This window comes from Spinacia oleracea, chromosome 1, assembly GCF_020520425.1.
Source record: "Spinacia oleracea cultivar Varoflay chromosome 1, BTI_SOV_V1, whole genome shotgun sequence".
Lineage (NCBI taxonomy): Eukaryota > Viridiplantae > Streptophyta > Magnoliopsida > Caryophyllales > Amaranthaceae > Spinacia > Spinacia oleracea.
Genome location: NC_079487.1, coordinates 51,510,663 through 51,538,240, shown reverse-complemented (window position 1 = coordinate 51,538,240; position 27,578 = coordinate 51,510,663). Strand labels below are relative to the sequence as shown.

The 27,578-nt window shown below is 35.7% G+C and overlaps 1 protein-coding gene across 2 annotated transcripts; it reads left to right on the top strand.

Moving 5' to 3' along the window:
• The first annotated feature begins 568 nt into the window (after positions 1-568).
• LOC110791819 (uncharacterized) lies at positions 569-27,578 on the top strand. 2 transcript variants are annotated; one of them, XM_056837960.1, is made up of 12 exons: positions 569-753; positions 928-1,135; positions 2,119-2,582; positions 10,118-10,151; positions 15,873-16,450; positions 16,544-16,592; positions 16,705-16,830; positions 23,937-24,038; positions 24,183-24,274; positions 24,348-24,501; positions 26,698-26,768; positions 27,070-27,209. In XM_056837960.1, exons 2-11 carry the CDS (start codon positions 998-1,000, stop codon positions 26,752-26,754), a joined length of 1,794 nt encoding a protein of 597 aa, XP_056693938.1. In that variant the 5' UTR covers positions 569-753; positions 928-997; the 3' UTR covers positions 26,755-26,768; positions 27,070-27,209. The 2 variants fall into 2 exon arrangements, with proteins under 2 accessions (XP_056693938.1, XP_021852268.1); XM_021996576.2 differs by lacking the exon at positions 26,698-26,768 and having other exon boundaries at positions 572-753; positions 27,070-27,578.

Genomic DNA, 27,578 nt, shown 5'->3' with positions numbered 1-27,578 from the left:
TTTATTAACGGAGACTTAACGGAATGGACGGAAAATGGTCCATAAGGGTATTTTGTGATATTATTGCATACGTCAGGGGTATTTGGTGCATTCGGGAAACATTAGGGGTATTTGGTGCATTAACGCAAACCTCGGGGTCATTTCATGAAAAATCCGTAAAAAAAAAATTAGACCGGTTTTGATGATGAGGTGGACGGTATGGTGGGAAATATGTTATAAAGTGGCGTATTTGGGGAATTTAACGATCTTTAAGCAATATTGAAGGAAAATCGATCGTTTTTCATTCAAATACACATACTCCCGCTGTATTTTGGAAAGAAATACACTTTCTTTAAACGACCGTATTTTAAAAAGAGATTCACTTTTCTTTTTTTACATATTTTGGTCATCACTTCCAATTATATTAATATTTCTCTTTCTTTTTGATTCCTACAGTTACTCACATCATCATCTTAATATAAACAAATAATTCAACCATTACTCCATTTTTATCTTATTTTAATAAATTTAAATCACCTCATAAAATTACATGCCGGTTAAAATGTATATATTTTCAAAATACCGAGGGAGTAATGGCTTTGGGGGAAATAGTGTGGAAAATAGCAACCGGTATTACATAGCCGTATCCGTACTTATTCCGTTCGCTTAAATTTCTATAACCTGGCGCCAAATTTTCTTCTTCATTTGATTCACAACCCTAATCAAGATAAAACCCTTGCGACTTGCGAATTGCGAATTGCGAATTGCGAATTGGTAAGCCCTTATTTTGTTACTTATTTTATGATATTTGTTGTTCAAATTAGATCGTTTTTTCACAAAATTTTATAAATGCCTCAATCTTCCGGTTTAATTGCAAAATTCTCACCTTCCGAATCATTTTCTGTCATGCGAGAACATTTTCTAAATTGATTTGTTTTGATGTCGTAGTATGATTGGCATAAAGCTACCTATTTAGGGGTTTTCAGTGCGTACTGCCGAATTCTGTAATTTTGATGGGATGTCGATCCATTTTGAGGCGCGAGCTTGTGGCGGCGGGTGGTCGGAAAAGTATGATTGCATTCCGTTGCGATTACGACGGAAAATGTTGCATTCTGTTGAACATCCAAAAGAAGATGATGGATACCTTAATGCAAAGGTATTCTACCCTTATATCTTAGTGATATTCAAAAGTTTCTCTTTATATATGCTTTTGCAATTTTTTAAATTTTGTAGAAGCTCATCGTACACTATTTATTGATTTATGCTCATCCGAATTCGAAGATTTTAGAATTTATTATTTATTGGTTGGGTTGTAAATCATGTAATTGGAATTTGGTTCTAGTTTAGGCTTCTTTCCTTTCCACTTGATTCCATTATCTAAACTTGTTAGAATATGTCATTACTTATTGATGGTTATTCGAACTTATCTTTTTTAGTGCTAATTGGAACTTATCAAAACCTTTTAGAACTTGCCGGGATTTATCAGAGCTTACCTGTTATTTGAACTTATTGAGTGGGTCTTTATTACAACTTATTTGAATGGATCTGGAGTTCTGGACTTAGCCGAATTTATTTATAGTTGTGAAGTCATTGAAGTGAACATTGTGGCTTTATCTTTACTTATAATCTGTTATTTTCACTTTAAACAAGGTCTCCTGAAAAGAAGTTCAGATAAGGGTTAATAAGTTTGGATATTCAGATGGAAAAATGAAGCTTTAGCATTTCTTAATGTTCTCCAATATTAGGAGGGCTTCTATTGGTACTTTGTGAAATGTTCGGAGAATGTGGCTGATGTTTGCATCTCTTATGCATAACGTAGGAACTAATGGACTCGCCCTCTACCTTAGAGTGGATAAGTAGAGGTTGGTCTGTGAAAATCAGGCTTGCAGTTGTTAAAAAAATAATTTACTCAATAGGCATAGTTAATGCTGTGTTTCCCCCCTTATTTTTGGATGGATGGGTGTTGGAGGGGGGGGGGGGGGGGGGGGGGAAAGAGGGTAAAATATAGATGCACTGCATGCACATCTTAACCCTACAAATGCAATGAATGTGCTTTTTGTATGACAACATGTATTAATAGGAATAGGTTGTTTAGTCTTTTTGTATTATTATCTCAGTGTATTCTTTCCTTTTCTGTAGACAATATGTGGTTACGTTGCTGGTAATGTAAATGGAAAGCAGCTGATAGCGATAGAAAATTGTTCAAGCACAGCTTTGTGTACAAATGCTTCAGAAGTACCAATTCATCAATCTTCAGATTCTGGTCAGAACATATTATCTTCTGGTAACAGTTCTTCTGATCATTCTGTGGACTGTTCTGGAGATTCTGATCTGGATATAAAGTTTGAAAATTCATCCGTCTGCTCAAATAAGTTGCCAGCCTCTAAAGCAAGAGCTGAAAATGAGCAACTCAATAATCATGTTGGTGTGTTTAGACATCCAACGACATCAGATGTTCTGGACAATGTTTTACAAGACCGCTTAATGGGCTGCAGCAGTGCAAATGGGCAAGTCATTGAGGTAAAGCACGAGAAGTTATATGAGTTTGATGATGCTCTTGACAATGTTCTAATTAAAGAACGACGAAAAATGCTAGCATCAAGGTACTACTTTCTTTTTGCTAATATCTTATTTCCTCTCTCTATGTATTGCAAAGTCATTGGGCACTCAAATTAAGGAAAAAGGAAAAGGGGTTTGGATGGACCACTTTACCCATTTGATTTTGCGAAAGGAATAGAGGATCAACAAGCTAACAAGGGGTAGTAAGGGTAATAATGTCGGGTGTCAAAATTGCCCAAGATGTTGCAAAATTCAAATAAGTCGCCATCCTCTAAGTAAAGCATTGACAATGAGCAGCTCAACAATCTTATTGGTGTGTTTTGACATCCAACGACACCAGATGTGACTGATGGTGTTTTACTAGACCACTGAATGGGTTCAAGTAGTGCAAAACTGCAAATGTGTAAGCCACTGAGGTTAATCATGAAAGTCGTATGATTTTGATGACGCTCTTGACAATGTTCTAATAAAACGATGAAAAATGCTAGTATCAAGGTACTACTGTCTTTTTACTAATACCTTACTTCCTCCTTTCTCTATCTATTGCAACATCGTTGGGCTGACAAATCAAGGAAAAGTGAAAAAGGGTGGAAATGGACCACTTTTCCCATGCGGTTTTGTAAAAGGAATAGATAGAACAACAAGCTAGCAAGAGGTAGTAAGGTTAATAAAGTCATTTTGGGTGTCAAATTGTCCAAAATTAGAGATGTTGCAATAGAAAAAGAACATAAGTAGTGATCTATACTAATACTTAATAACTGGAACTTTTTGTGCCACATGTGTATTCTAACTTTTCTATTTTTTGTATTATTCTTTTTATTTTATTTTTTATTTTTTGAAGAGTTGCATTAATCCTTATAAACTTTTCATTAACTCTTAAAGTGACGTTTGGTTCGCAAAGTGGTATGAGTTTGAAATCAGGAATGAAACTAGGGTGTTACGGGGTTGAAACTTGATTCTTAATATGTGTTTGGTTTTGTTCGGGAATGAATATTTTTCTTTTGTTTGATACCTCGAGGTTGGTATGAGCAATACTCCATACCAAAACCCTGCTAACCAAACACCCCCTAACGTTTTTACTGTTCTTAACTTTCTAAATCCCTAATATTTTAATTTAATTTGTTAACAAATTTTATTCATAAATGCAAAAATGTAGTTTCGTTCGACATCATTTTCACTTTTTAGTTTTTTATGTGATTTTGGTTTTAATTTTTATATTATCGAAACTAGTATAAAACCAAAACTAATACGGACTAATACAAGACTAAAATTAATAAAAAATGAACTAACTAGACAGCTAGTCAGCTACACCAAAAAGAAAAAAATTTATCTTGTTCCTTTCTTTTCGTGACAATTAGAGAGTTTTTTATATCCTTCTCGTGACTTTCTCCCATGAGTCCATGAGGGGCATGACTCTCTTGCATCACCTTCCAAACCTCTTCATCCCAATTATCTTCACTTGTCTATAGTTCATCTAAAAGATAGGGAAGAAGAATGGTTTCACCACAAATTTATTTCCCTTCTGGTGAAATAAAAACTTGCAGAATTATGTTACCGACAATTAGAAATTTTGATACACCTATAGATCAGTTAAAACGATAGAAAGTTGCCAGATTATATATTCTTTTGAGGGAAAAAAAGTCACCAGATTATTTTTTCTATATTTGTTCGTTAATTTTGTGATGAAAGTGATAGCAGATGAATTAGGCTGGAAAGGAGGTTGATGAAGGTGGCAAAAATGGCGCAGATGGGAATTGAGGAGAAAGGCTACAGGCGCCTACGAGGTGTTATAAGATGAACAATAGGTGATTGGGGAAGGAGATGAAGATGTTCCTTTCTCCTTTTGTTAATCGAGGAGAGAGTGTCAAAGTAAAAACGAAAACCAAATGCCCAAAACATATTATTGTGGTTTTCGATTTCCCGTTTAAATTTTGTTAAAAAGATGATTCAAGGGGAGCAACAACTAGAATTCGTGGAAAAGGTGGCACGTGAAGGTATTTGGGCCGGAGATATGGATTGGATTTGGATATAGACTCATTATGGACAAGAATGGAGCACACCATAAAGGAAGTGGCGAAAGAGGTCCTAGGGGAATCTAAAGGAATCATGCCACCAAGTAAGGACACATCTTGGTGGAACGAAGTTGTGCAACAAGCTATAAAGAGCAAACGAGAATGCTATAAGGATTTGGGAAAATGCAGAAGTGATGAGAACTACGAGAATTACAAGGAGGCTAAAAGGGAAGCAAAGAAGGCCGTAAGAGAGGCTAGAGCAAAGGTGAATCGGGATTTTTACGCAAGATTGGATACAAAACAAGGGGAAAAAGACATCTATAGACTTGCTCGAATGAGAGATAGAAAGACGCGAGACATCGGGAGGATTAAATGTGTGAAAGATGTTGATCACAAAGTTTTGGTGGGAGATAAGGAAATCAAGGATAGATGAAGGTTCTACTTTGATAACTTGTTCAACGGGGATCAAGGGCGCGATATTGGGGATACAAATATCCTTCGGGATATGGTTAACCTAGACTTAATACGAAGAATTCAAAAGAGAGAAGTCGAAATGGCACTGAAAAAGATGGGTTGCAAGAGGGCAGTGGGGCCCGATGGTATACCTATCGAAGTTTGGAGATGTTTGGGAGAGAGAGGGGTTGTATGATTAACAACTCTTTTCAACAAGATTTTGGGAAGTAATAGGATGCCAGTAGAGTGGAGCAAAAGTACTATCATCCCCTTATACAAGAATAAGGGTGATGTCCAGGATTGTGCCAACTATCGAGGAATCAAACTAATGAGTCATACTATGAAACTTTGGGAGCGGATTATTGAGCAAAGATTGAGGAGAACTGTGAAAATTTCGGAGAACCAGTTTGGATTTATGCCTGGGAGATCGACTATGGAGGCCATTCATCTTATAAGGCAACTAATGGAGAATTTTTGGGATAAAAAGAAGGATTTACATATGGTTTTCATTGATTTGGAGAAGGTGTATGATAAGGTACCAAGGGAAATTATTTGGTGGGCATTAAGTAGGAAAGGAATTTCGAGGAAGTATATTGATATCATCAAGGACATGTATGAGGGAGTTGGCACGAGTGTGAGAACTAGTGTTGGTAAGACCGAAGAATTCCCCATTACGATTGGAGTGCATCAAGGTTCCGCACTTAGCCCGTTTCTTTTTGCTATAGTCATGGACGAATTGACGAGGTCAATCCAAGATGGTATACCCTGGTGCATGATGTTTGCAGATGATATTGTGTTGATTGATGAAGCAAAAGAAGGAGTGGAAAGTAAGTTGGAGTTATGGAGACAAACTTTAGAATCTCGGGGTTTTAGGCTGAGTAGAAACAAGACGGAATATATGGAGTGTAAGTTTAGTGGAGTCCAAGATAGAGAGATAGGGGGGATTACCTTAGATGGGAAAATTTTCCAAGGCTCTGAAATGTTCCGTTATTTAGGATCAATTATCCAAAAAGATGGAGAATTGGATGGCGATGTGGCCCATATAATCAAAGCAGATTGGTTGAAGTGGAAAGGTGCCACGGGGTTCCTATGTGATTCAGGCATGTCCCAAAGATTGAAGAGAAAATTTTACCGCACGACAATTCGACCGGCTTTGTTATACGGTACGGAATGTTGGGCAGTGAAACATTGTCACGTGCACAAGATGAATGTGGCGGACATGCGCATGTTACGTTGGATGTGTGGGCATACAAGAAAAGATTGTTTGAGGAATGAGATTATTAGGAAGAAAGTAGGGGTTGCACCGATTGAGTTTAAGATGATGGAAAGTCGTTTAAGATGGTTTGGGCATGTAAGCAGAAGATCAAGTGATGCCCCGGTTAGGAGGATAGAAGGGTGGCAAAGTGATAGAATTGCAAGGGGTAGGGGAAGACCTAAGAAAACTTGGAGGAAGTTGATTGAGCACGATATGAGCTTTCTTGGGATCGAGGAAAATATGGCGTTGGATAGGACAGAGTGGAGGGAGAGAATATACATTGATGACTTCATTTGACTTATACAGCTTTCATGTTTCTGTTTCTTTCTATTTTATTTTATTTTATTTTATTTTTATTTTTATTCTTATTTTTTATTCTTATTTTATTTTTAAAATTCTTTAATTTTTTTTTTTAAAATTTTACATGCTATTTTGAAATATACTTATTTTACTTATTCATTTATTTTAAACTTTACTTATTTTTATTATCTCTTACAATATTTCTTCTATAATGTATATACATTTTTCTCTTATCTTACTTTTATTAATTCCACTTTCTCTTCCTTGTTTTTTTTCTTTTTACTTGCTGCTCCTTTCTGATTTGATTGGTGACAATGACGATCTCCTACGACGATTCATGTTAGCCGACCCCAAATCATTTTGGGACTAAGACTTTGTTGTTGTTGTTGTTGAACAGTTTAACGCAACATGGTTCTGTTTTATTTTTGTTTAAAAAGCAGAAAAATAGGAAACGACAATAATACCTAATGTACCGTTCGTTATTTAAAATTTGAGAAATAATGTTTTAAAATTTAATTAGCATTTTAGAAAAATTCTAGAAAAATATAATGTTAACTCATGAAGTTTAGTTTAATAAAAAATTCAACGAGGCATCTTTGCTTAGATTAGCTTACACCAACCACTGTGTTGGAGACTTGGAGACATATAAGACAGACTATGCGCCAACAGCTTGAGCAACACTACGGCATTGGGTTTTGGAGACGCATGTTCTACCTAACTGAACTAACACCGCTTCTTAAGATAAGTGGTAATTTTGTTTTGGAGATGCAAGGGCTTGCTGGAGGTTTTGATACTTCCCTATGCGTAGGATCACTAGGTATTACCCGAGGTATTGTTGATGGTTGGTCTTTATGAAAATAGAAATGAAAAGACATCAATTAACTCGTCTCTTCTGATGGAGTCATTCATTAAGACTTGACCGGTTACATATTTCGTATTAAATGTTTTTGGCATAGGAATTAAAGTGGCCCCCAAAAAGATGAGTGAATTCTTGTTTAGCCAAATACAAAACTTGCTTTTGAGGCAGTTCCCCACTGTAAGGTATTTTCTTTGGTCATTGCAAACCCCATAAAGTTCATTGCATCAACTTTCTGATGGAAAAGGGATGGCCAGATGACTTTCAACATAAGGGAAAAAAACTTCTGTCATTGAGGCACTTGATAATTAAAAAGGACTCTCAAGCAGCAATTGCGGACTTGCTGTTGGCACAGTAGAACAAGTATATTTGTCTAGATAGTCAGCATTTGGAGCTTATCACTAGTATTAATCCTGCTTAACAGCGATCATTCGTATGAAAGCACTCACCTTAACAGGAACTGTAGTCTCCTAAATGAGGAGTCTTGGTGCAGCAATGCAGACATTGTGGTGACAAGGTAATTAACCAAGAAAGGATCCAAAGCACACCGTAGAGTTACTATCCTGATATAACCAAAAGCGCAAAATCTCCATACAACAACTTAGACTTGCATTGGCCAACATTTTTTGATGCAGGTCTTAAGAATTTTAATATGAAACGTGGACTCATAAGAATCACGAAGAACAAAAAGGAGCAGTAGACGTGGGAAGTAGATGCAAATTGACTGCTCTCCCCTTCCCTATATCCTTCTAAATTTTGGTAAACAGACCATTTCCAACTTTTGATTTACTAGAATAATACATAGGCCACTTAAAAAAAAATATTCCATGGATGTGCAAGTGAGGAAGGTGTAGCCACTTAAAAATGATGATTTTTTTTTAAAAATATTTTACCCAAAACCTTGGAAACGTTCTTTTACAGGATAATAATCACCATAACAACTTTTCATAAGATTTATTTCAAAAATTACCATTATGTCTTTCTAATATCAATATGTTATGAAATCGGCTCTAATAATCCAACATGAACTCTTTTATGCGTAAGTGAATTAGTGATGCTTGTAATTTGACATATATAAGAAAACTCTGAACTTAGGTTTTTGTCATTTAATATACTAATATTTTGAGACTATAATTCTTCAACACATATCAATATTGATCTTTGAATTTATATGTTCAAGTATGACTTGAAAATTGCTTTCAAAACTTTTGACTTATGAATTGGAATTTTTCTAATTTGCCAATTCAATTCGTGTTTGAAACATGATGTAAAATTTGTAAGATGTTACTTTTCTGACATCTTAGCTGGCATTGTGGTTGCAACCGCAACCATGCTTTTTCTATGTTGTAGGGTGCGTTTTATTCACCTGATTTTCTTATCTGAACGACTGAACTTATGTGAACTTATCTGATCTTAACTAAACTAATGTGAACTTATCCGAACTTATTTGAACTTATCAAAACTTATTTTAGTTGTAAATTATACTTGGTCCCCTTATTTTTCTTGAACTTATCTTATATGAACTTATCTGAACTCTTCCTTAAATAAGTGGAAATAAGGTGAACGAAATAGAGCCGTACTCAATGATTTAATTGTTGTTACGGATCTTAGAAAGTGAATGCAAAAAGATGAATTTGGCAATTCATGGTCGTGTAGATGAAAGGATGAGCAAAAACATTAGTTCTTTTGTTTAAGTGTGAAGGATAAACCATTAGGACTCTGTTCTGTTCTCTCCACCTATCTAAGGTGTTTTAGTTTTGAAATTTTCATGATGGTATTTTGTTAGAATCTTTGTGGTTTGACACTTTTAAAGATTTATGATAGGTTCTCAAATAGAATCATCTAGCTTGGTTTGGTGTGGTTTGACATGATATTTAACAAAAGAATAAGTAATACAAAAATAAGGTAAAGAGAATATAACATAAAATATGATTTCCCATTAGTAATTGGTGGTCTTTAGTTGTTCTTCATTCCTCTCTATTCCTCCTTTTGTTTTTTCCTCTTTTCTTATTCATTGAAGGGTCCTCCTAGTATTTTTTCCCTTTCCTTACCCTTGTGTGCCTCCATCTCTTTATTTTTCCTTCCATCTATGACCTATCTGTCTATAACTATAATTTTTGCCAATTTGTTTTCGCACATTTTTTTTTACTTTATTTAGTTTTGTTATTATTACACTTATCTATCTATAACTATCATTTTTGCTACGTTATAATGCATATCAAGCCTATGCAATTTAATTGGCATTTTGTTAATTTTGTTATCATTATTATTTTATTGTTTATGATGATTATCGTTTGAACTGAATACCTTATCAATGCTGCTATTTCAATAACCAATCAGTTAAGGTCATATACCAACTATTCCCCCCTAGAATAAACGAAACCCATGTCACTTATCCATATGTTACTCATACTCTTCTTACTTCAAGTACCCAAGTACCCGTGTCGGATCCTCGAAATAACATGGATATGCACATTCCGACTCTTCAGTTTGAACTAAAATCATGGTAAAAGCTTCATAATTTAGCCGAGTCGGACACTTGGTCTGGGTCCGACACTAGAATCCTTGTCCGAGTAACATAATGAAAGTTTCATTTTCTTAAGGTCATAACATAAGTCTGCAAGGGCTTATTATAATAATCTTTTCTTTGCATAGTCAATGTGTATGCTAATTCAATCAATCTCTGTTATCATCTTTTGACAGGAAACTCATGCAATCTCCCAGATCACATGTGGAGGTAATTTTTACGTGATTCATATTCATGGAAAATTTTTAGGCATTTGTTTCTTGTCCATGGTTCTTTTCGGGGAATGGATTTCTCAAACTGCTAGAGAAGTAAGACTTAAAAGTTTATTATATGCAAATATTTGTACTCCGTAACCACAAAAATTTCAAAAGGCCTTTTCTTGTGGAAGTAACATTCAATGATGGCACATTATAGTCTATGGTGATACTCTAGCTTGATCTTATGGTAATCAGTGCAAGCGTTCTCCTTTTTAGAATTAACTATGAGACCTTGATGTTCTATGAATGCTATTGTAGTGGCTTCTGGTGGTTAGACTAGTGACGTCTTTTAAATTGATTATAATCAATGTATTATTACGTATTTACTTCATTGTAGAGCCACTGGCAAAGTGGTTAGTACGGTTGATAGCTAATGTACATATGACATACAATTTCTCTGGAAAATCTATCATGCACTTCACATGCATTGTGTTCTGCTGTCAAACGCTTCTCTCATATGAACATTACAAGGATTGTAACCTCCATCGCCAAACTCAATTTAGATCCGAAAGCACATACAGTTCAAAGTAAAAGAATATGCAATTCAAAATTAAAGAAGATATCTTATCTACATGCATAAAATAACATATCTCGTCTTCATTCCTAAAGAACATTAAGTTCATATGAGTAGAATATACTTCCTCCATTATTTTTTGTTGACAAATGTTCATTTTTGGAATGCTTTCTTTAGTTTGCGTATTTCTCTTTTTGGAATGTTTTGTAAGATGAAATTCCAATTCTACCCTTACTCTCCCCACATTCTTTTTTGAAAGTGGGTACTTTGGGTAGGTATAAGATAGAGCATTATTGTCTTTATATTTTCTCTTTCACTCCTTAATTCTTGTGCCAAAATAAGTGTGATCTAAATAAAAACAGAGGAAGTATATCAATTAGAATATGAAAGTGAAATAAAAGAATGACAATACGCGCATTGGTGTTCATCTAACAATTGATTATAGCACCTCTATATGTATATCTTAAAAAAGTTTGTAGTTATTCAAATCTAAGTCTTATTGTTTTTTATCTCCTTTTAATGCTTGAACGTATGTTTCTCATTGTTACCTGATTAGCTAGTATGAGATTGGGTATGATTTCACAATTCGCTACCTAATTTCCTCAACTAGACCAAAAATGTACCATTTTCATGTTAAACTTCGCTTTTTCAGTTAGCGGTTCATGGGTTGATTAGGGAATTAGGTAACACTTATTACTTCCTGTATTTGTACAAGTGAACTTTTGCACTATTCACAACTCCCTTTTGACCTTTAATGATTTATAGGTAAGCTAAAACATAGTCATGTGAGATTTTGCTAGATCCGTCTCAGTGTACAATATCTACCTTTCTTAATTTTTATTTATGAATAATTAATTTGAGATATTAGTTGTGTGTTGGCAAAGTGAAAATCAAACGGTTGCAACTAAAAAAGAACAAGAAGCGTATGGTTGTGACAATTTATTCTAAGCTGAAAACAATTATTATAGTGGTTAACAATGATTTTCTTGTAGCACATGTTAATTATTCTTATATGAAATTGATTGTGCTCATACTTTTATGTTCAGGTTAGTTTTTAGAAAGCTTGCTTGTGAATCTGCTTAATAGCTTATTCTTGTCCCATATGTTTAAAAATCTAAACAATTATTCCCTCCATTTTATAATGTTAGTCCTGTTTTTCGTATTGAGTGTTTTTTTATTAGTTCCTTTTGGCATCTTTCCTTATTTGTCCAACATTTATCCTCATTATACCCTTATATCACAATTGTAATTTCGATTGCATCCAAAGTAAATATTCAAATGACCCACTTGTTACCCAAATATCCAAGTACCCCTCAATTATTTCTCTCTCCTACCCGCATGGGTTAGGTTCCTTTGAGATTCATGTGACAAGAGTCTTTATGGTGGATTGTCTTAGATTCCAAAAGGGACTAACATATAAAAATGGAGGGAGTACCAACAAAGATCATATCAGTTAATTAGAATGTCCCCTGTGGAGATTGTAGATACAATATTGTAGGCTTAGAAAATTTATTTTACTTTAGGACTAACATTCTCACTTCCTTTATTGATACCATAAAACATTCTATCCTTTGGAACCATTATCTAGCTTTTTAAAGATTTTATCATTTATTAAAATCTTTGTATTCATATTTTTTCATTTAAAAATGAGGGGAAAAAAGCGAAAATGATTCTGTTTCAAGTATGAATATGTTTTAACCAGTATTAGACCATTAAAAAATCAGTTGGGCTTTTTATAAAGATTGTAGGTTAAGTTATTTTGATCATCGTGTAGTTTCTTTTATTTTGGGTCAATAAGATCGAACAAACTGATGAGAACGTGTTTATCCTTTTATTATGAGAGATTATGGGGAAAGTAAGTTGGAATTATGGAGATATACTTTGGAATCTCGTGGCTTTAGGTTGGCCTGCACTATTATATGGCACATAATGTTTTGTTGTGAAATAATATCACATATAAGATGAATGTGGCGGAGATGCGTATGTTGCGTTGGATGTGTGGCCATACCAGAAATGATCCGTTGAGGAATTAGGTGATTAAGATGTAAATGGGGGTTACACTGATTGAGAACAAGATGAGGGAGAATCTATTAAGGTGGTTTGCCTATGTAAGACGGAGGCCAAATGATGCGTGTTAGAAGAATTGAGGATTGACAAACGGATGGAATAGTAAGGGGTAGGAGAAGACCAAAGCAAACATGGAAAATGGTGATTGATAGTGATATGGATTTATTGGGGATAGAGGAACATCTAGTGTTAGAAGGGCAGAGTGGAGGGAGATAACACATCCGACGACTCAACAACAACTACTGTTCAATCTCTTTTTTCTATTTTCTTTTTTGGTTATATATTTTTTCAAAACATATTTTTGCCTCTTCTTTAAACTAGCCTGTCTTGTTTTCGTTTTCCCTTTTTTTCGTGCCTCGTGTCTACTCTCTTTAACATAACCTTTTATTTTCTTTTATTTCTCCAACTTTACGTTCGACAGCCGGTTTCCTTAAAGCGATTAATGTTAGCCGACCTCAATCATTTTGGGACTAAGGCTTGGATGTTGTTGTTGTTGTATGGTGTGAACATCTCTTTACTTGAAATTTAAGGAGGTTTTTGGTTCAAATATTTTTGGAATCAGATATAGGTCTGGATCCTCCCTCCTCTATGTTTGTATATACTCTCTCTGTCCCAAATTAGAGTGCCCATTTATCATGACAGTTTTAAGTGATTTTTTGGAGAGTGGTTATCAAATAATATTTTATTGAAAAAGTAGGTGGAATGAATGAAATTGGAGTATTTTATTTTAATTTCATAAGAGAGGGTCTGGGAGTCTGGGACCTTATGTTTTAGTAGTGGGAAGAGAAGTAATAAAGTAATAGTGGGTCCTTACCAAAAATAGAAACGGGCAAACTACACTGGGACGGATGAAAAAGGAAACGGGGCACTCTAAATTGGGACTGAGGGTGTATTAGAAAAATAGACAGAGAGGGAGAGAGATCACAAGCCCGAAAAGAATGAGAATTCTCTACAACCTTCGCCCCTTTGCGCCCTAAAATGAATAAAAATTGAGATAACCAATATCGTCCCTTAAAGCTAAAAGGTATCATTCATAGGGCTTTGCAACATCAATCTAGCATACTTTTTACTTAAGGAGGTGTTGAATTCCATTTTTCTTCATCTTTTTCACTTGAATTTATCGGTTTGATGGTGGAACTTGGATTATATATTGATTATTAGATTGTGTATGTTGGTGATACTGTGTGGAATGATTGTGAACTTTGTGAATGAAGACTTGATTTTAATGTTGATTTAGAGTATTAAAGGAGTTAAATTCATATTATTTGTTGAACTTTAGTGGTACGTTGTTCCCATCACGAGAACATCACATAGAGCTACCTCCAAGCCTAAACCTATCTACAAGTGGAATGTGCAATCACCACAAAAACTCTTCAAAGATTCACAAAACAGATATTTGGAGCTCAATCACTTCCTCACTCCATGCAAGCAAGCGAGCTTACAGCAAGAACCATTGCATACACCTCTTCACTTTTTACTCCCGAATGTTACATAACATGTGTAGATTGCTTGTTTAAAGGAACATCGAAGGAACGTGGATGGAATAAAGTCTTTCTTTTGAATGGGATATTTGTTTCTAGCTTGTGATTGAATTTCTTACTTCCCTTGAAGTGAGTACAAGGAAAGGTGAGCCATGCAAATCTTGCTAACACCCTACTCCTTATACGATTGAAGGACATAGCGATGCAACATGCGAAGAGCGGGATAACCCACAAAATAAGGCGTTGTTAACACCCGACTCCCTATACAATCTACCTGATATTTTCTTTCAAAAACCCTGGTTGTTGAAGAGATTAGAATTCGTGTCAATTTTTAATTCATTAACTCCTTCAAAGCTTCAGTGCCATTAACAGACCAACCAAATAGAGTATTCACATTGTTCCACCTCATGACCATAAAGAGAGAACACCAAATCAACCTTCCTCGTATTCACTTCAAGGGAAGAAAGAAATTCGACCACAAGCTCCGGACAAATATTCTCTTTCAAACGGAAGACTTTATTCCATACATGTCCTTCGCTATTCCTTCAACAATCAATCTATAGTTTCTGTTCCAAGTTTTGTACCACCAAAGAGTGACATGTAAGAGGTATGTGCAATGGTTGTTTTCGTAAGCTTAACTAGCTTGCCCTTGTCGAGCTTCGGTTAACGAAGGGAGGGGAGGGGAGGGAAGGGCCAAAAGGAGGAGAAGGTAATGGGGCTTGAGAAGGTGCCTTGTAAGTTGGATGTTTGAAGTGGAGGGCATTTATTTTTGTGGTCGTGTTGTGGATTTTTGAGGAGGCTTTTTAGTGTTTTCATGATTGCACATTTGAGTTGTAGATAGGTTTAGGCTCAGAGGTAGCTCTATGTGATGTTCTCATGATGGATACAAAGTAACACTAAGTTGAATAAATAATATTAGTTTAACTTCTCTAATACTCTAAATAAAAATCAAAATCAAGAACTCTTTATCTACAAAATTCGCTATGAATCCACATAAACAATCTTCACAATAATATCACCACAATGATTACATACATAATCCAACAACCAATACAAGAGGCTAGTTTTTATAACCAAAAGTATGAATCAAGTGAGAAGATTGAAATTAAATTTGAATTGAATACCTCTTCACGTGAAAGTAATACTAGATTGTTGTTGGAAAGCCTCTTGAATGCTTCAATTAGTGCTACATCAGTTTGTCAATCCCCCAAAAGAATCCAAAACCCCCAACGAGAGAGAGAGAGAGAGGTTGTGAGGGGGGGAGGTGATTCTTGGCCATAGCCTTTAGCCCTTTTGCAGATCCTTTTGACCACTGAAAGCAGGTAGGATTATTTACCAGGCAAATAAGTTACTTACTGTAGAAGGCTCCGTGTTAGTCCAGTGTCGTTAAACTTCACTGTGCTGAACTCGGGACTCTAGATCCTGTTTAAAACTTGGAGAACAATTTGATATCTATATTCATGGATATAATGTAATAGACTTTTCTTATAGTTTCACTTCTGTATCATTGTTGCCGAAAATGTCTTTAGACTCTTTACTATGAGGAACTTCAGATCATATGCAGGATTGCGGACATTGAATATTTCTGGATTCATTTAACTTATATTTTCAGGTGAAGAATAATGGAGGGCTGTCCAACTTATCTAAAATTTCGCTGCGAAGTGCAAAAAGTAACTCCATTCCGGATGCACTGATTGGCAAACATTTAAACCTTAAAGTAAATAGCAGTAATGATCTGTCTTCAGAATTTGCAACTGATGGAACATCACATACAGCTAACAGGTGTTCACGACCTTTACCTGTGTCTGCTAGTACACAGGAAACTGCTATGATGGATGCCTGTCCCTTGGCAAGTTCAGTGTTACCATCTCTTGCCAAAGTCAAAGATGAGCCTCTTGATATAAACGAGTTATGCAGTGAAGGAAAGAATACTATGCAAAACTCTGGTCAGACTCTAACTGTAAAAAAGGAGCCCGGGTTTTCTGAATTTCTTGTGGATGAGTTAGACCACTTGCCACTCGTGGATCGAGTCAAGTTGCTATCATCTGGAATACCAACCTCAGATTTGTCTGGGAATCCTGAGTTTTTCAAGGAAGATGAGGCCTCAGCTTTGGATTTTGGTAATGCTGTCCTAGAATCTGTCAAACCAATTAGCATCAGTCGGACTAGGAAGAAGAGAAGAACTGCAACGTATTATTTCAATATAGCCTATTTTCAATAACATTGAGTACATGACTAGCTTCCATATAGTAGGTTTCTTATATACTTAACAATGCTGTGCAGTGACTCAGTTGAAACTGCATTGGAGGAAGATGCTCCTGGCCTTCTAAAGGTAGTAAATTTATTCTTCTAATTACCAGATTCCGCTGTAACAGAGCCACAATTCAATTCACGGACAAAGTTCAGAGATAGAACCAATTCTAATATTTATTTTAAAATGCTAGGTTTTGCTTGACAGAGGTGTATCACCTGAAGAAATTAAGTTATATGGAGAAGAAGATACTGATGATATACTTGATGATTCTCTCAGTGAAGATCGTTTCACAGAGCTTGAAGCTGTAATATCACAGGTTTTTTATGCTTCCCTTATCTATGCATGTGCTTTTTCTTAAAATTATTGCATGATGGTGCTCCCAGTTGTGACTATATCACATAATGTGTAATACACTGAGCGTACTGCTAGTCTGCTACCGAAATATTGATGTCGTGGAACTATCTTGTTTTTTTTTTTGTTGTTGTCTTTTGATGATCTACACTGTTTATTAACGCATTGCTTTCATCATTCATCATTCATCATTATCATTTTGACTATCTCATGCTTTCTTAGTTGAGATGGAGAAGGTGGGAGTTATAAAAAAAACTAGTTTTTGGGCCCATTCTACGTACGGGCTAAATATGTTGTAGGTATTTAAAAAAGTATTTTAGTCAAGCTAATTAACAAATCCTTTCTTGTTGCGCTCTAGTAACAATTTATGGATTAGGTTTAACTTGTAATGTTTTTTTGTGCGCAATTTTGTTTGGTATACAAAAGTCCTCGAGGGCTCCTGTGGAACAGAACTAATCGGACTATACATCCACATAAAAAAAACCTTGTTTTAAGGCATTAACAATAGGACTTTTATTAGTTTTAGATTTACACGAAATGCTTATCCTATAATGGTCAGGATTTTAGAAAAAATAATGTGCAGAGAGTCTGAACTCTGAAGCAGTCATTGGTTTCATCCATTGTCTGCATGGTAATATTCTGGTCACAGCTTGTGCCTCTAATTTCTTAATTTTATATCGGTGATCCTTTTCATTGTGGAACTTCTGTTAAGTTTGTCTGCTTTAGTGGTGCAAACAAATACTCAAACACATAGTCAACCCCAGTTGTTTATTTGTAGGACGGAAGCTTAGAAACTTTATCTGATCCGACTTGAACCGTAGGTAGTGTTTACCATTTCACCACTAAAGAACTTCTCTAGATCAACAAACCCAACTTTTGCCTTCTTGCTCAGATGTGTACTCCCACTGTCCTGTCCCGCATAAAAGAGAGCCCGTAATGTTGTGTCAGAAGACAAAGGAACTCGACATTTTTCGGATCACTCACAGATTGTTAGCAAAATAGCAAGATAATTGCAGAAAACTGGTAGCTTATCGATGAAATAACAGAAACAGAACCAACAAAGGTAACAACTTTAAACAGATTCTTAACTTTCCACTTAGCACAATACAATTCTCATTTCTCAATACCCCTTCCTACACACTTCCCTTTCTATTTACTCCGTATTTCATACTACACCTAAATTGCTACGAACTCACCTAGCTGTCGGTCAAATTAAACCGCCAAAATAGTGGCTATCCAATCACTAGCGCACTCTTCTTTCTTTTTTCTTTTAACATTTCATATTTTACCATGGTTAGTATAGATAATATAAGAGCATCTAATTCTCACCTGAAGTTGATACAAACCAATAGTTCGTACAGTGTTTAAAAAAGCGCGCTTAAAGCACGCTTAAGCCCTGAAGCTCGAAGCTCTAGGGAAAAACGCTTAATTAGGTCTGAGCTAAGCTCTTGTGATTAAGCCCGCCGAAGCGCGCTTAAGCGCATGAAGCCCGCGAAGTGCAAAAAGCACGCTTTTGGCGCTTCATTGAAATTCTTTTTTTTATTATTACTATAGGTTGAAAGCTTTTTTATATGTTGTTATTGTGTTTTTGACCACTCCCTATTAATCCTTAACAATAGAAAGTATACCAATAGTCCAAAAAAGAAGAAAAGAGAAGACAAAAGTCACAACAGCCGACCCTAGCTTCTAGCTTCTGGATAAACACTATGTTATATGCTTTATTTTTGTTAAAGCAAGGAGTAATATATTTTTGTTAAAGCAAGGAGTAATATATTTTTGGAAGCAAATCTGATGTTTATATATTTTTGTGGTTATTTTAGTGAGATATATATTCATAATAGTAAAAATCTTTAATTCTTAAAAAGTGCGCTTCACTTGGATGAAGCCCGCGCCTTGCGCTTGCGCTTTGCGCTTAAGCTCTAGGACTCATATCGCTTTAGTGCGCTTTGCGCTTTTTTATACACTGAGTTCGTAAATGATTACTAATTGGAATAGCATCAGCTGCAACAAACCAGAAGTTGGCACAGTTCGAGCAGAATTGTTTGCGCCAAAAAAGCATTCAATCAATTCATAATAAACCAAATTGAGGGAATTGTCATTATTCAGTAAAGAATACATTAGAAAAATTTGCAACAACACATCAATTTTAATCCTAATAAAATGGAAATTATACATATTAGAAAACAATACACCAATTCTAAAATGTAAATTAAACCCGTTAAAAACAGGAACAATAAAAAATGGAATCATAACCTGTCTCTATCCCACAATCATAGCATTACTCTTGTTGACCTAATTGTGTTAAATGGAGTTAGTATTGGATTAAGAGATGAGAGGTGGAATATCAATGACCGTTTGTGCAAACAAAGAGTAACCAACATGATTTATGAAATTATTAATGTATTTGGGGAAATTAATTTGTAAATTGAGATCGAATTGAAGGTGAATTTGGAGTTTGATTCTAGTTCGAGTTTCAATTGAAGGTTTAAGTGAGGTTTTTTTTTGAGGTTAATGCAAAATAAAAATTCTGAAATTCCAATTGTAGCTGAAATTGAAGACTATTTGTATTCAATGATCGTAAATTTGAGGGATTGATTGATCATGAAATTGAATTGAATGATGATTAATGGTGAGGAAGATGAAGTGGAGCTTAATGGGAATGGGGAAGATGAGAGAACGGCTCTGCCCTATTTTTTTTAATGAAAAAGACTGTTGGAGTATGGACACGTGTCTTTGCAATGGTTGTGGTTTTATTTTTTAAATACTATGTATAGATGTATAGATGACTGGCATTTTAAGGGTTGTTCGCTATATTCTCATAACATAGTTTTGTTTTTTTGGTTTGAAAATATTGTTTCTTTTACTAGCCCTCCACCTTTGCTGTTATTAATATTTAACTTATGTCAGTGACCTTTCTAATGATTTTGTTAGGCTCTTGTATTGTGTGAGTTTTAGTTGCGGTCTGAATAATGGTCACTATCCTGCTAATGGTGGTAGCTACAGAGCATGCACTGCTTATAAAGTATGAAATGATACATGGACACAAGTGTGCATGGGTGCATGCTTTTTCGGCCTATTCTGGAATGGGATAGAACGTGGCTATAACATGGCTAACGGACCCATCAGTGGACATCCTTCTCTGCTGCGAAATTATACATTTTAATGCAAAAAAATCAGATTGGAATCCTGGCCATGTTTTTGAAGCCACGGTAGGCATTAAGGGTTGTAGCCATCTTTCTGAGACACCTGGTGGGGTATCATGAGTCCTGGGTGAGGATGATGACCTTGCTGGTTATGGCTACCTGGCCGCTTCAGAATCCTGAGATAGAGAGACAAAGGGAGAGGGGAAGGCAGTTCCCGAGGGGGGGGGGGGGGGGGGTGGCCAATGTATCTAATGAGAAATAAGGTTGCAAATTCCATAGATTTAGTTAAGGTTTTTCATTCATGGGAAATCGTAAGACCTGTCAAAAATCAACCTGAAGTGAAAGCTGATACAAACCGACCTGGAAATACTAGATATTGAACTAAATTTGTGACCCAAACCCCGATTTTATCCGAACCCAGACAAACCGAAAAATAATGGGCCAAACCCAACCAAACTCGTTTTCGACCCGAATTTATCATTGTATTTATAGTATTAAAATTGAGATTGTGAGGATCTTTTAGCACGTAATATAATTTTGTTTGGCTTATGCCATTTTATAGATGAATTTTATAGATGTATGATGCTTTGTTATTTTGTACTGTAATTCTATTGAGATATGGTTATATTTACCACACTAATTAAAGGAAAAAAAATAGGACTTTTAAAATCTCTAAATCCGTTGGGTTACGAAGAAGTTGGTTTATGAGTAAGCAATATTCAACCAAACTCGAAGGTGACCCAAACCCAGAAATAATTTGATGAACATCACGAACCTGATCCAACCCGTTTTACAGGTCTAGACATCTTGGTATTTTATCTGGTTAGGATCTAGATGTTTAAAGTGGAGCACGTTAGGGACGCTTGTATTTAGAGTTCTTTTTCTTTCTATATTTTTCAGTTTGTTCCTTAGAGAATCTATCTTTTACAATTACTATTTCAATTTTTAATTTACGCATTAACTTATTATAATGATACATGATTGCATGTTAATTCAAAATACTATTTTATTCTGTAAAATATCAATATTTCAATTTATTTGCTTTTGTATATGTTTCAATGTTTTAGAAATGTAGACTCTGTTGGTCTGCCCTCATAAATTCAAATAGATAAATAGATTGATGGGTGGATGCATAGATTGATATATCGAATTTTTCATGAAATACTCCCGAGTTTAAGATTATTCACCAAATATCCTCGTAGTTTCGGGTATTCACCAAATACCCCTGAGGTTTCATTTTCTTGCATGAAATACCCTTAATGACCACCGGAGGCTAACGGCGTTAACTAGACGTTAGTGTGCTTTTACTATTATACCCCTATTCTGGCGCAATTTTGAGAAGTTGACAAAGACACCAAGGTGTCCAAAAATTCAAACCCCCAACCTTTCTCCTTCCTTCTTCCTCTGTTCTTCCCTCGAAAAACCTCGCAAACCCTAAAAAAATTTCCTCACCGCTGCTAAAATCAATATACGCATCGCCGGCGTCGAGCCTCCGGTATCAAATTCCATCCTCGCGGGGGGTAACTTGTCGACACCAATCACCGAATTCTATGGGAAAACCACATTCTCAACCACCGCGAGCAGCTGAATTTCCCGGTACTTCCGAAAAAGTTTTGTCCGGTCAAACCTTTGACCACCGTGAGATCATTGTTATCGTCGTTGATCATATCCCCAACCGATTCATGGGGAACCTGGACTGTTCTCTTCGTCGTCTCCGCCTTTGGATTCTGGTTTGTTTACTCACTCTCTCCTTAATTGGTGATTTTGGCACCAAAATTGAGATTTTCCAGTATTTGATTGAACACTCTTTAGCTTTGATTAAAATCAAACTGTTTGGAGAAGTAAGATTACTTGAGTTTGCAAGATTTTGTTTCTGTGAAAATTGAAATTGCTGAAATTAATCTACTATGCGCATCCTCAATTTGGATTATACACCCGGGTGAGCAGACGTTTTATTTGTTAGGGGCTGCATGTTGTACACCAGGTGTATAACCACATATTGATGCGCATCCTAGTCTCAGATGAATCTATAGTTCAGAATAAATGATAATGTCATTCAAAGTTTACGGATTTCTTTTGCTATCATCATCATTGCCATTACCCCATTGCCTCAAAGAGGCTCCCGCAACAAGCGGGGTAAGGGGGGGTCGGACGTACACAACCTTACCCCTCCAATTGACCCAAAGCGATAACGGGACGATAACGGGACGACCATCTTCTACTTCATGGAAAGAAAGCGAAGAGGTTTTAAGAGCCATTTTGATTTAGTCCATTATCTTCTTAAATTTTAAACTAGATAGTTCAGTTTTGCTGTTGAAGTAAAAAAGAACTATTATATTATATATGTTCATAAATTTTGAATGATATGAATTATATGTTCATAATCTTTGAACTATATGAATAATAGGTTCGCAATCGTTGAATCATATGTTCATCAAAGATCAGGATACACATTCTAGTCCCGAGACCAGAATATAATTTTCAGACGTATTGGATAATTGTTAATGATTGATTGCATTGTTGTAAAATGTTGTTATGGTTCCAAAATATAATTTTCATTTGAACTCCCCCTATCATCTTTCCACCACCCATGAAGAGAGCTGCTGGCGAACCTCCTAAACTAAGAAAGAGAAGTAAACATATTTTGTAAAGCTAAACTTACCTTACTTATTGGTATATCCCATGCCTAATGGGAGCAAGTTTTTGTAAAGTTACACTTAAAGACCGTTTGTGGCTATATTTTGCTTGTCGAGGCACACTTTTGTAAAGCTACTTAATGCGGAAATGAAATGTCATACTAATGATGAAATTTTGTTGCTTATTACACATCATTCACTTTCTCATTACAAAAACTAGAATCAGAAACATTAAAATGCCAATTGTAATATAGTCTTTGAGGATTTTTCGTTGTTTCGGAACTTCTTATTGCAATTTTTTTCCACATTTGTTACGTGTTTTGTTTGGAACTACAATGTATGAGGATTCATACATGGAAGAGGAAGATTGAGAATTTGAGCTCATTTGTAAGAAGTGAGTTGGGCAATGATCTCATTTGTGGGAAGAACAGAGATATATGTGTGGTAAGTTGTTGTTGCCGTTCCTCCTTTATATAGAGGAGATAGTACAACGGCTAGTTTTTTGAAAAAATAGCCGTTGGTGGAGCAGGGGCATATGGTGAAATCATCAGAAAACATAGGGGGATATGGTGAAAAATCAGAAGCCATAAGGGTTTTTGGTGAAATAAATTTTCTAAAATACAGGGGTATCTGGTGAAATAAAGTTTCTAACGGCCACTTAACGGCAGGGGTAAATCATGCAAGAAAATGAAACCTAAGGGGTATTTGGTGAAACATGAAACTACGAGGGTATTTGGTGAATAAACTTAAACCTCGAGGGTATTTCATGAGTTAGATAGGATCCGAGTATGAACATGAGGAATCCGAGTTACCTTTTTTCAGATCTGGGGTTTTATTGGAAAACTTTGTATCTGAATCTTGGGCTATCAATCTACTAGGGATTAAACAGGATCTAAGGACCATTAATGCTTGGAGAGAGGCAATATCATTCACAGATAGCTGGAGAAATAGGAGACAGATCTTTTCAAGGACTGGGTAAAAAATGGAGTGGCTGAGAAGCAGGGAAGGATTGATAGCAGAAAGATGATATATCTCTTCTTTTTCTTGACACATTCAAAATATTATTCGATTCGTCACCTTGTTTTTTTTGGAAAAATCCGACTTAAAACACCTAAGTATAAATATTGGGAATTTAATAGAACAATTTTATGTTTAAATGGACAAACCCCAATGTCCACATCCTAAGTTTGTTGACCATGCCTTGATATGTGTATCTAAGCCGGAACATTATGGGTTGAAGTTTGCAAGATACTGACATTTAATTGTGTTTCTGTTTTGAATCTTTGATGCAGTTGTTTTCACAACGTCAAACATTTCTTAAGTTTCCTCTTTTACGCTCAAAGGGTGAGAAAATTAGCTACTGCTTGTCTTGTCTCTTCTCACTTGTGGAGCAGGTAAATTTCTAGCAAATCAGTGGCTTGGTAAAAAATTAAATATTTTCCAATGAAGTCTTGATTGTTTGATAACAGATTTAGCTGATACTTGGTTCTTACAACTTTTCTGTTATTGATCTTGGCTGTTGTTGAGTTGTGTTGCAGACGAGATATTTGCGAAATAGGAAGTGGCCTGTTGAATGGGGTTGGTGTCGGGATCTTCAGTCTTTTATATTTGTCTTCCAACGACATAACAGGTGGAAATTGTTGACGTTTTACTGTTTTGAATCTTGTACTTTTATGTTTATTTAAAGAGGTTGTTGGATGCAGAATTGTGTTGGAACGTCCAGAATATGGCTACGCGACATACTTCTTTGAGCTGCTGAATTCTGTTCCTGTGGCCTGGCAGGTCAAGCGCCTGGTGACTGCAATGAAGCTTACAAACTGTGGCCGGATCACCCTATTAGAGAACAGACCACTAGTGGTAATTTAACTTGAATGATTCTGGACATTCTTAGAATATGGTCATCATGATAAACATAGACATGAAAGGTGCAAGTCCATGTGAATAGTTTTTAACCGGGAGAAGATATCACTACATCAGCCAGATTCTAGGAAAATCAAATAGGAGATTCATCTGATCATATACTTCCTCTGTTCTTTTTTAAATGACACAATTATTTAGGCACGTTTGACAATGCACGATTTCAAACATTAATATCTTTAATTATGGATAAAGAAAAAATTATAAAAAGTTTACATTTAAAAAATATTTATTAAAACGAATCTAATAAGACCCCACACAACTATGTATTTTCTTAAGTATAAGTCACAAAAGGAAGTCAAATGACCTTGTGTGAATGGTGTCCAAAACCCAATTGTGTCATGTAAATAAGAATGGAGGAAGTATGTTTTGGGTAATCAATGAATCGGGCCATAAAGTCTGAATAGATCTTCATTACTAAAATGATGGAATCGTGAGTGCATCCTTTGAATTCTCTTTGTTCATGTGATGTGTAACGTCGGGTTTCTTGATACATCGGTAGTTTTCTTACCATTCATTTACTATTAGATGTTTGTTCCCCCACCAAAGTGATTTGGGGGAAGCCATATTTAGTGCCACCGATATTTTATAAGAGTCCATGGTCTTGAATACGTTCTCTTGGGTGGTCATACATGATATTTTACCTCACTTGGACTTCCCCGTAAGTATAATTTTGAGACGAGTGGCCTTGAGGTGTAGGAAGTTGAAGGGGGAAAAGGGTTTATTAAAGGAAAGTGTAGGACGCATATCTAAAGACGCATATCTTTCCCTCTGAAGCTTTTGATGGTTGTAATTAAATGGTTAGAGAGGATTATAAGATACTTTTTTGTGGTTATGGTGAAGGGGGTGTACTGGTTTAGGCGTGCCTATGCTAGTCAATGGAAGGGGTAAGATCGGGTTTTGATAGTTTGGTGTCTAAGAACATATGTCAGAGTGTGATTAGGAGCACATACACATTTTAGAGGAATGATTGGGAGCAATTTGCAGGGCTTGTATTCCTTTGTTGAGAAAAATGCACCGTTTCTAATTTCCCTTTGTCAAAGGCAACAGGGAAAACCGGAAAACACAATTTTTTGGGGGGTGACCTTAGTCTTTCAGTACCCTTTTTCACACCCTACTGCCCATCACACTCATATCGTTTCCTTTTCTTGGCGGGAATTGGGCACAATTCACTTGAGATTTCACCTAGGAGGAATCCTCATGAATGGGAGTTGAAGCTGGGTGAGTCTTTTACGGCCGCCACCTAACAAACAATCCTGGTTTTGCCTCTAAATTTGTGTTCATATGGACGCTCAAGTGGGTAAAAGCATTTGCGTGAATACTTGGAAGAATCTCGATGTTTCAAAGCCAAACAACACTATCTCCTCATGTGTATTTTGTGTTTTGCTTGGTGACAGATGGGAAACCATTTTCTTTTTGACGTTCTTGGGATTAGCTGGCTTCCCTATATATTGTTTTTCTAGTATATGGGTTTTGGTAGAATTCTATGTATAAGTAATGTTATCTTTAACTTAAAAAAAAGTTTAAGTTGGTTTTTATTTTCTCACCTTTTAGTCAACTGAAGGCAAACTGGTGATGGTTGCCCTTTGTGCTAAATTTCAAGTCATGTAATGATCCGTTAAATCATATTTGAACTTAGAGGTAGTTGTTTGCAAAATGTATTGTAAGGCAGCTTTTATCAAAAGGTGGTAATATGAGATTGTTGTATAAGGTAGCTAAAAAAGTTTTATTTGAGTATTGCAAATTAAAACATTTTCAGCCTTCGCCTGAGTTGGACTTTGCTTCCTTGGAATTGTTGTTGTAGTTTCATGCTTTTTAAAAAAAAAAATTATTACCGTGAACTTATTAGTAGAATGCCAGCAATTATGCTTCTTTATCTTGTCCTTTTTATTGGTTAAATTGGGTATTAATACCTAATTTTAAGTGGTTGTCTTGGCTCTTAGACATAAACATTGTTCTGTGAGAATAATAACATACATGTTTCTCTAGGGCTCATCTGAATGTATTAGACCATGTTTTTCGGGATGGCCTGGCATAAAAATCTTTTATAGAACATTTTAATCTTAGGTTTGATGACTTTGATCCAGCATATTCTGATGTTACTGGCCTGATGTCTGTGACATTATTTGAGTGCAGCAGTCCCTGTGGTCAGCACTATGTTGCTTGTTGCTCCTTGTTCGCAGGTCTTCTTGATTCTGCCTTTCCTGGTTTGTGCTTTGTATCTTATCTGTTGCCTTTGTTCAAAACTCGTATTCAGGCGGTTGAAAGAACATAGAACATGTGATGTCTTGTTAAGGTGACAAGTGGGCTCATATATTCAACTAGTTTCCTCTTCAATTGTCTAATAAATTTGGGGTTCTATACTTATATCCTTAAGCGCATTTTCAATTTGTTATTAATGCTTTTGAAAGACTGTTATTTTGTTTTCTTATTTATCCCTTAATCTTTATTTCTAAGTGCCTATGTATTCCTACTTTGGTTGTGCATGTCTGCGTGATATGGTAAAAGGTTGGAGAAGACTTGAGCGAAGGGGAAGCACGAGTATTGGCCGAATATGGATGGACTCCAAACACTGGCTTGGGAACAATGCTAAATTATAGTGACAGAGTGGTTCATGATAGGAAGCAGGAGTTGGATAGCTCAGAATGGAGGTTGAAGATTGGAAAGCAGCTTATGAATGGGTACAATGGTGGGAATATTGTGGCTAAAAATCTTCCAAAGAGGTTGCTAACGGAGTATCAAGATTCACATAACGTTCAAGTGAAGCTGGAGGAGTGAACTGTATGGATGTACCAAATCTGTGTACAAATAGTATTTAAGCTTGAAGAAATAGTCTTCGTAGCAATAGGGGCTTATAATTCTACTCCGATGATTGTTATGTACAATAAAGTTGTTCCTGTGTATATAGCATTTTAGACGTTAGAGTTGAATATAGGATAGTTTCTAGTTTTTTTTTTTTTGTTTTTCCTTTCTTCTAGCATGTGCTTTTTTATATTCAAAACCACCTTTTTCGTGGC

What these genes read in the sequence shown, in the direction of transcription:
- LOC110791819 (XM_021996576.2), top strand. Translation starts at nt 998, where the DNA reads ATGTCGATCCATTTTGAGGCGCGAGCTTGTGGCGGCGGGTGGTCGGAA. An exon ending in CTCCCAGATCACATGTGGAG is followed by an intron (nt 10,152 to 15,872) that starts GTAATTTTTACG and finishes TTATATTTTCAG; the next exon opens with GTGAAGAATAATGGAGGGCT. An exon ending in GTCTTCCAACGACATAACAG is followed by an intron (nt 24,275 to 24,347) that starts GTGGAAATTGTT and finishes TGTTGGATGCAG; the next exon opens with AATTGTGTTGGAACGTCCAG.